This window comes from Gracilinanus agilis, unplaced genomic scaffold (genome assembly GCF_016433145.1).
Source record: "Gracilinanus agilis isolate LMUSP501 unplaced genomic scaffold, AgileGrace unplaced_scaffold60762, whole genome shotgun sequence".
Lineage (NCBI taxonomy): Eukaryota > Metazoa > Chordata > Mammalia > Didelphimorphia > Didelphidae > Gracilinanus > Gracilinanus agilis.
Window position 1 is genome coordinate 1 of NW_025396086.1, and position 13,386 is coordinate 13,386.

The 13,386-nt window shown below is 33.8% G+C and overlaps 1 protein-coding gene across 1 annotated transcript; it reads right to left on the reverse strand.

Annotated features, from left to right (window-relative positions):
* Positions 1-3,097: 3,097 nt before the first annotated feature.
* On the reverse strand, positions 3,098-4,741 carry LOC123256546 (zinc finger protein OZF-like). Its single transcript, XM_044685140.1, has one exon. It carries the CDS (start codon positions 4,739-4,741, stop codon positions 3,098-3,100), a length of 1,644 nt encoding a protein of 547 aa, XP_044541075.1.
* Between the last annotated feature and the right edge of the window lie 8,645 nt (positions 4,742-13,386).

Here is a 13,386-nt window from a genome sequence, read left to right on the forward strand (position 1 = left end):
ATGATCCAGCTCTGCTGCCTGTGAGCTGCCCACCTTACCTCAGACAGGAAAGGGAGGAAGTACTCCCAGTGGGCTGCAGGGAAGAGGGGCAGGTAATGTGAAAAAAATGTTGCAAGACATAGTGGACAAACTCTGGGGGAAAGGAGGGTGGCTTGTATGCCCACAAAGAGTCCTCTTCATGCAATCTTTGGCATGTGTTCCATAGATTCACCATCACTGTGTCCATACCAAGATAAAATAACAATGGATAAATTATCTAAACATAAAGAGTGATATTATAAGGAAATTAGGGGAATATAAAATAGTTTACTTATCAGAACTATGGAGAAGGGAAGAAATTATGACTGAACAAAAACAGATTATAATTCAAGATATGAAATGAATAATTTTGATGATATTAAATTCTGTACAAACAAAAACCAATAAAATAAAAATTATAAAGGAAGCAACAAAATGGAAAAAATTTAGAATACTTTTTTCTGATAAAGCTCTCATTTCTCAAATATAAAAAGAACTAAGTCAAATTTATAAGAATCTGAGTCATTCCCCAACTGATAAATAGTCAAAGAATATAAATAAGCAGTTTCCTGATGAAATCAAAGTTTCTAATAATTATATGAATGTTCTAAATCTTTCTATATTAGAGAAATGCAAATTAAAACAACTGTCAGGTACCACCTTACACCCATAAGATTGGCCAATTTGACAGTAAAGGAAAATAATAAATATTGGACATTTATTGGGACATTCATGCATTGCTGGTGGAGTTGTGAATTAATTCAATCATTCTGGAGAGCATTTTTCGAACTATGAGGAAAGGGCTTTAAAAGAATGCATAGCTTTTGATCCAGTAGTAACACTACTATGTCTATATCCCAAAAAATATAAAAAAAATGGGGAAGGGTCAGTTTGTAAAAAAATATTTTAGCTCCTCTTTTTGTGGTGGCAAAGAATTGTTAACGAAAGGGATTGAGTGGGATATGTAGTGTTTTTCTCAGTAAGGTATTATTTGCCTCCTGACTTGCACCCCAATAATTTAAGAGCGTAAAGAACCACAGTTTAAAGTCCAGTTTAAAACAATTTTAAGTTTTTTGCCTGAATAGGGGGAACCTTGAAAAAAGCTTATCTTCTCCAGGGGCAGGCTTCAAACCAGGAACTAGTCCAGAAAGAGTGATAGCAGGGAACAGGGAGAAGCTCTGGAAAGGAATGAAAGAAATAACCAGAACATGGAAGCCCCTGATTATGGAGAAAGGATATTCCTCTGAAAATGTATCTGTGCTGTTGCCAGCTGAAAATCCCTTGATCATCACAGATATTCAGGGGTAAATAATTTTGAAAATCACAAACACGAGATTACAAGTATGAAAGTCAGTTCGTAGGGGATTGGGGGAGAAAAAGAGGGCTCGATCATGTGCTTATTGACTGTAACATCAGGAGAGTTTTGTATCAAGATTACTATAAAAACTCTTTTTTTTTTCACAAAAGCATTAGCAATTTCCCTAGGCATCTTGGCAGGGATGGGGCAGGGGACCATTTCTATCTAGAGGAAAGGTCTGGAGCCTAGGGTGGATAGAGGTGGGAATTTCATTGTGGATCTGTACTGTATTTGAGCATTCACTGTGGGCCAGAAATGCAAACTTTTCCTCCTTGCTCCTGGTGTGGCTACAGAGAATTCTAGGAAACTCTTTATCTTTGACTCCATTCTGGCTAGAGTTTTGTTTTGGTTTTTTCCCAGTGGCAGTAGTCTCTCCCCTGTTTCACATAGGATGTCCCTCAATTGGAGAATGGCTGAACAAAATGTGGTATATGTTGGTGATTGAATACTATTATGCTATAGGAAACTTCAGAAAGAACTGAAAAGACCTCCATGAACTGATACAGAGTGCAATAAGCAGAATCAGGAGAACATTATACACAGTAATTGAAATATTTTGGAACAATCCAATGTGATAGACTTTGCTTCTAACAGCTATGCAATTATTATGAATAGTTCTGAGGGACTAATTAAAAAGAATCCTATCCACTTTGAAAACAGAAATATTGGAGTAGAAATGCAGGTGAAAACATATAACTTGTCTCTAGTTTATTTGGGTATATGATTTGTGGTTTTGATTTTATAAGATTATTCACTCAAAATAATGAATAACATGGAAATACGTTTTGCATGATAATACCTGTGTAACCCAGATTGGATTGTTTGCCAGCTCTGGGAGGAAGTGGGGAAAAGAAGGAAGAGAGACCACATGAATCATATAAACTTGGAAAATTTAAGTGGAAATTTATTGAGATAAAATTAAAACATTAAAAAGTGGGTACAGAGAAATCTCTTCCCTGAATGCCAGTTATGTTGGTATAAGGCTGAGGTTATTTAGCTGAAAAGACAGAGTTCCCTTAAAATCCACAATTGAGAGTAGAGTGTCTTCTCAGGGCATCTGGTTTCAGTTTAATATAAAATTCATGTGCTTAATATTTTCAAGAGCAACTAGGTAGAAGAATCAATTATTTGAAACATGGATTTATTGTCTACTATTTGCATGCAAAATGTGTTAAAGGATTTCTTAATTAATGAATTAGAAACATTATTTTTAGCTTTCTAGTTTGTTTTGAATACATAAGTGTTACGTTTAAAGACTTTGTCATTTTAAGGGAACTCTTAAATGAAGAAGAAATAATTGAGGAATGTACCTTTCCAAAATTCATCACAGAACTTTGTGACCTGTGGTGAACATAAAGTTTTGATTTAATACTTTATCACATTCATTACACATATAGAGCTTATCTAGTGTGGACTCTGAATGTTGATTACAAGGAACTCAATTCAGCTGGATCATTTAACTGCCCTCATTTCAAAAATAGAAGTTTGCTTAAAATGCCAATTCTTTCATTTCCATGAAGTATTGAATTTTGTCTGACTGCTTTAACATACCAGTTAGGTAAATGTCCAAAGGCAGAGTAAATGTCCATGAAATACCCTCTGATGATCATGAAGCTTTGACACTTATTTAAATTCTTTCTTACACTCCTTATACATAGAGGAATTATCTGGAGTGGACTGTCTTTATTACTGTAAATTACAGAATTCCAGCTAAATAAATTATCACTCATAAAAATAGAGCTTAATCACAGTATGGACTCTCTGATGATATTTAAGTTTTGACTTTTCTCTAAATCCTTTTCCACATATATCACAAATAAATGGTTTCTCTCCAAAATGGATTTTCTTATGTTTCTGAAAACTAGAATTACGAATGAATCGTTTCCCACACACATCACACATATAGGGCTTCTCTCCACTGTGAACTTTCAGATGTTCATCAAGATATGTCTTCCGAGTGAATTTTTTCTCACAAATTGCACATATGTAGAGCTTCTCTCTAGTGTGAATTATATGATGTCTATTAAAGTTTAACTTACTTCTAAATGCTTTCCCACACTCATCACATATAAAGAGAGTTTTTTCAGAGTGGACTTTCACATGTTCACAAAGGCTTGACTTCCATTTGAATCCTTTCCCACACTCATCACAAATAAATAGCTTTTCTCCATAGTGGACTTTAAGATGTTTATGAAGATATTTCTTCTGAGTGAATTTTTTCTCACAAATTGCACATATGTAGAGCTTCTTTCTAGTGTGAATTATATGATGTCTATGAAGGTTTGACTTCCATCTGAACCCTTTCCCACACTCATCACAATTATAGGGCTTTTCTTCAGAGTGGACAATCATATGTTTATGAAGATTTGACTTCTGACTGAATCCTTTCCCACACTCATCACAATTATAAGGCTTTTCTCCAGAGTGAATATTCAAATGATCATAAAGATGTGACTTCTGTATGAATCCTTTCCCACACTCATCACAATTATAGGGCTTTTCTTCAGAGTGGACACTCATATGTTTATGAAGATTTGACTTACATCTGAATCCTTTCCCACACTCATCACAATTATAAGGCTTTTCTCCAGAGTGGACACTCACATGTTCATGAAGGTTTGATTTACATCTGAATCCTTTCCCACACTTATCACATTTATAGGGCTTTTCTCCAGAGTGAATATTCAAATGATCATAAAGATGTGACTTCTGTCTGACTCCTTTCCCACACTCATCACATATATAGGGCTTCTCTCTAGTGTGAATTATATGATGTCTATGAAGGTTTGACTTAAATCCAAATGCTTTCCCACATTCATCACACATATAGGGCTTCTCTGTAGTGTGAATTATATAATGTCTATGAAGGTTTGACTTCCTTTTGAATCCTTTCCCACACTCATCACATTTATAGGATTTTTCTTTAATGTGCATTGTCTGATGAGCATGAAATAAAGCCTTTTGGCTGAAACTCATCTCACACTCATTACATTCAAAGCAATTTTCTTCGGTGAGAACTTTCTGATAATCATGAAGCTTTGATTTATGGGTGGATCCTTCTTCACATTCTTCACATATGTAAGGCTTCTCTCCACTGCGAACTCTTTTATGATTATGAGATATTAACTTCCAGTTGAAGACTTTCCCACACTTAGCACATATATAAGGAATCTCTCCTCTATGGATTCTCTGATGGATATTAAGATTTGACTCCTCAATGAATCCTTTACCACACTCAGCACATATATAGGGCTTCTGTCCTTTATGTACATTCTGATGAACATTCAACTCTGAATTATAATTTAATATCTTTCCACAGTTATTAGATATACATTTTCTCTTTCTTCTGCAGTATTTGATATTCATAGAGTTGCAATTTTGGGGAAACATGTTTCCTGTAGGTGGATCATTTTATGTAATTTTCAGCATGCAGATTTTGACTGGTACACGTGTCCATATATTGTTCAAATGAAGAATTGCTCATCTCGATTTCCATGGCTTACTGATTCATAGGAGTAGTTTGTTGGGTAAAATAAAACCAATGCTGACACAATTACTCTACTGTTGCTTTCAAAGCTTTTCAATATTTTTATCTTGGTACCAGTGGACTCTACACTAGGAAATAGTCGTTATTTTTCTGTGATTATTGATTATCATTCTTTTTCCAAATGCTACAAATGAGTGACAAACTTTTTATATCCTTGTTTTTTCTATGTACTTTGAATTGTTCCTTGAAAAATCATGATCTTATTCAGATTCTCACATTTCTGAATGTACTTTCATCTGTCAGCTTTATAATGTGGAATGGTGGTATACTCTGTCTTCATTTTTGTGGCCTTTAAATCACTGTTGATAGTTTGGTCTATTTCCTGAAATTAAAACCCCCAAAAAGTATTTATTTCAGAACTTTCAAAGGAACTTTTTTTTTATCTGTGACATAGATATAGGTATAACAAAATAACAAGCACTTACTGAACCAATTTAGTTCAGTAAACAGTCATGAATCACTTGCAAATGGGATTTCGTTAGAAGTCTTCCTAATAAAATAAGCTATGAAGCAAGTATAATGCCCTATCTCCATTATTATTTAATATTATACTAGAAATGCTAGCTTTAGCAATAAGAGAAGAAAAGGAAATTGAAGGAATTAAAATAGTCAAAGAGAAAACTAAACTATTGCTCTTTGCTGATAATACAATGTTATACTTAGAGAAATAATTAAATAAACTATTTAAAATAATTACAAATTTTAGCGAAGTTTCAGGGTACAAAACATAACCAGACAAATTATCAGCTTTCTATATATTACCAACAAAGCTGAGCAGCAAGAGATATAAAGAAATTCCGTTAAAAATTGTTTTTACATGTAATTGGAGAAAAAATATTTAAAAGCTTATAAGAATTCAAACTAGCATAGCACAATGAAGAGAGAAGATGTTAATATTGTGGAAATTGGTGAGGAAGTGACATTTCTTATGACAAATGTAATTTTTATCATCATAGAAACAAAAATAGAATTCAATAACTGTATCAGTGAGAGATCCTTCAAGAGCTCTAAGCCCATAGATATAGGGGTGATAAACAGCAGGTCAGAGAAAGATAACAGGGTTGTTTGGTGGCATTGGGAGAAGGATTCTGTTGTGTTGTCCACGTATGGTTTCTTGTCATAGACCATTTTGAAGAGGGGCACTAGCAGAAGGGAGGACCCAAATCACAGTTCCAGGGCAGAAAAGCATACATAGCAGAGTATAGACCAGGAGAAGAGTGACTACACCTCACCTTAGTTTATACTGATCTGAAAGAATTAAACATTTACAGACCTACAGAATTAATTCTAAAAAGAGGATAAAAACCTGAAGTTTGGGAAAATAATTCCTCCACCTCTAGAAGAGAACTAAACATGAACATAAAGTCAAAAGTCAAGAAAAGGGCTGGGAAAAATAAACAAATAACCAAACAAGGACTTGAATATAAAAAAGTTACTAATGTGAGAAGGAAAATCAATATGCAAACTTAAAAGTAAACAAAGAAATCAAAGTAGCTACATTCAAAATTATAAAGAAAAATGTGAATTTGTATAGGTTTCCTAAAAGAACTTCTAGAAGAGCTCAAAAAGGAATTTTAAAAATCAAAGAAGAAGTGTAGAGGAAATCTTTGAGAAAGAAATGTGACACAGGGAAATTATAGCAAAACGAAAAGGAGGAGAAAAAATACTGAACAAAAAACAACATAAAAGAAGAGGACAAATAGCAAAAGAGGTACAAAAATGCACTAAAAAAAGTTAGTAAAAATGGAAAAGGAGATATAATATCTAAGTGAAGAAAAAAATTTCTTAATAATCAGAATTAGGGAAGTATAAGCTAAAAAATCAATAATTCAACAAAAACAAAAAAAATAAATCAAAAGAATCATAAAATGGAGGAAAATGTGAAATTTATATCATTGGAAAATCAATTGACCTGGAAAAAAGATTTAGAAGAGATAATTTAGGAATTATTGGACTAAGTGAAAGCCTGAATCAAAAAATGAAAAAGAATTAAGAATGATGGTACGATATCTAAAAAGTAAAATTAAGTGATGCATAAAAAATTTAATGGGAGGTAGGAAAAGAGAGAAGTAGAATGGTATAAATTATCTCATATAAAAGAAGTCCAATTGAGCCTTTTACAGTCAATAGGAGAAATACTAGGGACCACTTAAATTTACTGTCAACATAATTGGCTCACAGATGGAATAACATACACACTTGGGATAGAATCTATCTTAACCTACAGGAATATAGAAAAATAAAAGGGATAAGAGAAGGAAGGGGCTGCTGATAGAAGGGAATTGAATTAACAGAGGCAGTAGTTAGAAGCAAAACAGTTTTGAAGATGTAAGTTTTGAAAGGTGAGAGAAAGAAATAAAAATGGGCAGGGGTAATAGGATGGAGGAAAATGCACAGTTCTTAATCATTAATCGTATTAATCAGAATTTAAATTGGATCAACTCATGCATAAAATTTAAGTAGAGAGCAGGGTAGAATAACAGTCAGAATCCTTCAATATGTTGTTTTCAAGAAGAAAAGACACACAAGCAGAGTAAAGTAAGGATATAAAGAAGAATCTATTATGCTTCAGTTGAAATAACAAAAGAAAAATATAGATCTATTTGAAAGAGATAGATAATGAAACTATATTTTGTTAAAGCAATACTGTATACAATGAAGTAATATCAATATAAATTACATATGCACTGAATGGTATAACATCCATATATTATACTTTTGATATTCTCAACAATGCAATATTCCAAGAAAATTCTGAAGGACTCCAAAGAAAAAACTTAATTGATTCTAAATGCAAATCCAAGCTTACAAATTCCTTTTTTTTTTTTTTTGAGGGGTAGTGAAGGTTTGTTTTTTTTTTCTTTTTTTCTTTTTTTAAACTTTTACCTTACATCTTGGAATCAATACTGTGTATTGGTTCCAAGGCAGAAGAGCAGTAAGGGCTAGGCAATGGGGGGGTAAGTGACCTGCCCAGGGTCAATAGCTAGGAAGTGTCTGAGGCATATTTGAACCCAAGACCTCCTGTCTCTAAGCCTAGCTCTCAATCCCCTGAGCTACCCAGCTGCTGCCAGGTCTGTCTTTTCTTTCGCAACATGACTCATGAAAATATATTTTGAATCATATGTATAATATATAACACTGTGTTTGGTTTCTGAAGGGGGGAGCAGGAAGAGTGGGGAGGATGAGAGAGAATTTGCAACTCAAAATTAAAAAACATATATTAAAATGATTTTACATGTAATTTAAAAGATAAAGTATTTTTAAAAAGAAATCCACTTCTCCAACTAGTCATTTCTATTTCTGTGTCCAAGAAATAGGCTAACTTTGAAGGAGGCAGGCTGATAGCAGAGAGTGTGATCTAGTATCTTCATACCACCCAGCTATCCTTAAAGAATGTCTGGTTGGTTTTCCAAAGATGTTAGGTTTGCTGCCTCTATCCTTGCACAGGCAGCTGGATTCAAACAATGAATATGTCTTAGATACAAGAGGGAAGGAGGGAATTGTTGATAGATCTCATTCCCAATTTCCATTCTATCATATTTTCTATCATCAATGATTGTAGCCTTCCTATTTTTTGTACTTCCCCAATCTATAAAATAGAACTACCTCCTTTATTTGGGACATTAACATCACAGAGAAAGCTGAGATTCTATTAATTGGAATATTCCCACTTTGCTAATGAATCGAATGTTCTCAGGCTATTCTACCTCAGTTTACTCTTCTTAAATGCTATTAATACAATGTTGAACCAAGATGAGAACAGAGACCACAGCTCTCCCTTTATCATACCACCTTAAGTGGCCAGAAAACTGATAGAAATAAATATGAAAACAGCAAGATAGAAAGACAAGAAGTTTGGGACAGCCGCCCACAACCACATCCCCAACAAACACACACATATCAAGAATAGAACCCACATCTAACATAAAGTTCAAAATCAATAAAAAGAATGAGAAAATGAGCAAACAACAAAAGGGAATCTGAGTATAAAGAGTTACTTTGGTGACAGGGAAGATCAAAGTCTTTACCCACTCAATATTCAGTGTTATAATATTTAGTTTCTCATTTTAATTGATATTTACAAAGCCCTCAGTTAAATGGAATTTTCGATGCATTGTGATTTTTTAAAAGGGTTCATTTAATATTTCTAATTATATATTATTATGTATTTGCTTTTCAGGTTTTTATGCCTCTTTGACTAAGTGGCTAAATCTTATCCCATAATTTTCTTACATTATTCTCATTTACTGTCTTATTTTTTCCTTAACCATCTATTTAACTGCTGAAATGTTTTTTGTACTTTTTAAAATCTCTTTATTTAGTTCTTCTCATAATTCTTATTGGTCATGTATACAATATAGATTTTTTTTCTCTCTGGAGTATTTTCTTGTAGATTTTTTTTTCACATCAAGAATTGGAAAAGTAACTAAAAAAAGGGAAAAAATTTAAAAATTCTTAAACACCAAAATAGAAATTCTCAAATCCAAGAGATTAATCAATTTGAAAGTTAAAAAATATATTAATAAGTAAAAGTACTAGGTTTAAAAATAATACAATAAAGTATTTGTTAATTAAACTATCAAGAAACTAAATTACTAGTTTCAAAAATAAGGGTAAGAGTACCATCAATGAGTAAAGCAATTTTGAGGAGCTTTTTTGAACAATATCACAGAAAAGCTAAATTAAATGAATATTTTTTAAAATATAAATTTCCAAGATTAAAAGAAATAGAAATAGATAGCAGAAAGGAAAAAGAATAAGTCACAAATGAGCTGTGTAAGAAAATATACTATCAATCAATGTAGAGATAAAATACACCACTATTCCAATTTAAAACACCAGGAGGAATAGTAATCAATGGAGCTTTATTTAAGGAGTGAGATTCAGGGTGAAACAAGTATGTCCCTTATAATCATGATTTAATAGTATTTTATAAAAGCTAGCTATAGCTATAAGACTAGAAAGATGAATTAAAAAATTTAAAAAGTCAATGAGGAAATAAAACTATCAGTCTTAACAGCTGATTTGAAAACCATAGAAAATCAGCTAAAAATAGCTGGAATGATTAAGAATTTCAGCAAAGTTGTAGAATATAAAATAAACTCATATAAATCATCAGCATTTCTGTACAATATCAGAAAATACATCAGGGAGGGATAGAAGGAAACATTCCAGTTAAAACAAACACAGAAAGTAGAAATTAGTTTGAAACCTACTTGCCCAGACAAACCCAGTTAAGAATAAGAACACCATTACAAAACATTTTTCACAAAAATAGAAATCTAAACAACTGGAGAAATATTAATTTTTAATGAAAAAGCTATGTCAATATGATAATGGCAATTCTACCTAAAATTATTTACTTATTCATTTCTATATGAAACAATCAAATAATTATTTTATAGAACTAGAAAAAATAACAAAATCAATCTGGAAGAACAAAAGGTCAAGAATACCAAATGAATTGATGAAAAAACAAAAAACATAAAGGAAACCAGCCTTCAAATGCCAAATTTTAAACTATATCACAAAGTGACAAACAAATCTGTTTGGGCTGGCTAAGAAATTGTGTGCTTTAAGCTAATATGATGAGATTTGGTATATAACATAATGAAGTAATAGTCTAGTTTTTGATAAACTCAAAAATTCAAGCTGATTGGGTGAGATAGAGGAATGGTGGAACTTACTATTTGACAAAAACTCTGAGGGCAACTGGAAAGCATTTGAAAGAAAGTAGGCATAGACCAAAATCTTACACTGCACACAAAGATAAGGTTTATAATTAAGACATGAAAGGTGATATCATAAGCAAATTAGGAAAGTGTGGAAAAATTTACCTGTTAGATTTATAGATAAAGGAAGACTTTAATACTCACCATGAGATAGAAAAGATTATATGAGGCAACATGGATAATTTTGGTTGGAATAAATTAAAAACATTTTGCACAAAGAAAACTAATGTAGCCAAAATTTGAAGGAAAACACAAAACTAGCAGGGATAAGTAGCATTACAGTCAGTTTCTTTGATAAATTTAGCATTTCTAATGATACGAACAAGGAGTTTTAAGAAGTCAAAATTATCAAGTCATATAAAATATTATAAATCACTAATAATTAGAGAAACACAAATAAAAACAATTCTAAGATTCTATCTCATAACTATTACATTGGTAACATGACAAGAGGAAAATGACAAATGTGAAGGATAAGTAAAAATAGTTATACCAATGCACTGTACGTGGAACTGTGAACTGATTTAACTATTCTAGAGTACAATTTGGAAATGTGCCCAAAGACCCCATAAAATTGTGCATATCCTTTGACCCAGCAATACCACTACTATCTGTATAGCAGCTCTTTCTGTGGTTGAAAAGAATTGGAAAATGACAGGATACTCATCAATTGGAGAATGGTTCAGCAAATGGTAGTATAAGATTTTGATGGAAAACTATTGTGTTATAAGAAATGATGAGATAATGTGACTTCAGAAAATCATGAAAAGATTTATGTGAAGTGATCTAAGGTGAAGAGAGTTCCACCAAAAAAATTCTTTACATAGTAACTGCAATATTTTAACAATGGACACCCACAACTTACTTACTCTAATAAATACTATGATCCAGAAAAATTACAGACATGTAAAAAATATAAAGATATATAACATAGGGATGTGAATAAGTAACTGAATATATCATCTCCTTTGAGCCTCATTTTTCTCCTTGTGAGTTTTTCGTAAGCATTTTTACCAACATTTAAGAGATGAAGAAACTGAGGCTCAGAGTGGTCAAGTAACCGTGTTCTTTGTTAGTAAGAGTAATATCCAGCCAAGACCTTCCTGCACACCAGCCCAGCTTGCCATCATGTTATCTCCCACTATGAAGTCCTCCATGACTCACTCCCCAATTTCCACACTCTGGGCTCTGGCAGACTCACAACAAACTCACCTGGTCCTGGCCCAGAAGAAAAACTGCAGGATGAATTGAACCCTGATCTCCCTATCTGGATTCGGGGGCTTTGGGCCTGGGGCTCCAATCCTTGGGCCAGTAATGAGAGCCTGGCTGAGGAGAGAGCTAGATACCACCCAGGTGTGTGAGCAGTGGGGTCAGAGAGAGAGAATGCCTTTTCTTTAAAGAATTAGAATCCAGGAAGAGAAGGTCAGAGTACCCCAAGACAGGCCCCATATCCCTGAGAATGAAGCTGATTTCTTAACTTAAAGGATGAGGCAGACTTGAATAATTTCTAGAATTCCCAAGAAGCACGAAATCCCCAGCAATTGACCCCAATCAGTGCAAGTCAGTTTCTCCTGGTTGCATTGGGTTCTTGACCTCTTGCTGAAGATCCTCTGGCCCTTTGACCCCATTTCTGGGGAGCCAGTTTTTCTGGGAGCTACGAAAATCCTGCTCTTTTCTGCCTCAAGATTCTGGTTGATATCAGGGAAACTTGAGGTCTCCAGAACACGCTGAGTCCTGAGTGTGTAAAATCCTTCTTTTTAGTACTTTTAAATAAGTTCTCCCTATCAGGAATGGCCCAGGATAATTGAGTTAGGAACCATTCTGGTTTCCCTTCTCACCTGGGATATCCTGAGAATTGCTCTTAGAGTCAGATAGGCCTGCATTCAAGTCTCATTTTTGAAATTGTCTGACTGAGTCATATGGCTAAAGCCACTTGAACTTCAGGACCCCAGAAAACTCATTTGTTACAGGGAAAATTATAGGTAAATATCAGTACCTACAGAAGAAGTTTCTTCTCTAACCCTGCCTTACACCAGTCCAGGATTTAATATGTTCTGACAGCGGGATGGAGCCTCATATCTTAAAAATATATGGTCATATTTGGGGCCAGGAGACTCCAGATGGAATCATGTCTACTTAATTATACCAAGTGGAACTCTACCAATGTAGAATGAGTAAAGTCAGACGGAGATAGAGGTTTCATCCCTTAGAGATATTAGAACAGGAATTCAGGTGTCATATGGGGTTTTGGTCTCTCAGACCCAATGGAAAGTCAGAATTTCTGGCAGTGTGACCTGTAAAAAGCTGGAGTTCAGAGGAGAGACAAACTGTTGTGGAATGTAGTTATTGGGAAGATATATAAGAATGTTGAGGGCAAATGAAAGATTTTTTTCTTTGAAAGGTTCTAAGTTTTTCCTGAAGGGCAGCTAAGAGATTCAGTGGATCGAAAACCAGGCTTGGAAACTGTAGTCATGAGTTCAAATATGACCTTAGATACTTCCTAGCTATGTAACCCTGGGTAAGTCTCCAATTGCTGAGCCCTCACTGTTCCTCTGCCTTGGTATGAATCCTAAGGCATAAGGAAAGGATTCAGACAGACAGAGACCAAGATGGGTTTGGGAGGAAGGTAAAAGAGAGAGAGACAGAGACAGAGACAGAGAGAGAGAGAGAGAGAGAGAGAGAGAGAGAGAGACAGAGAGACAGAGAGACAGAGAGACAGAGAGACAGAGAGA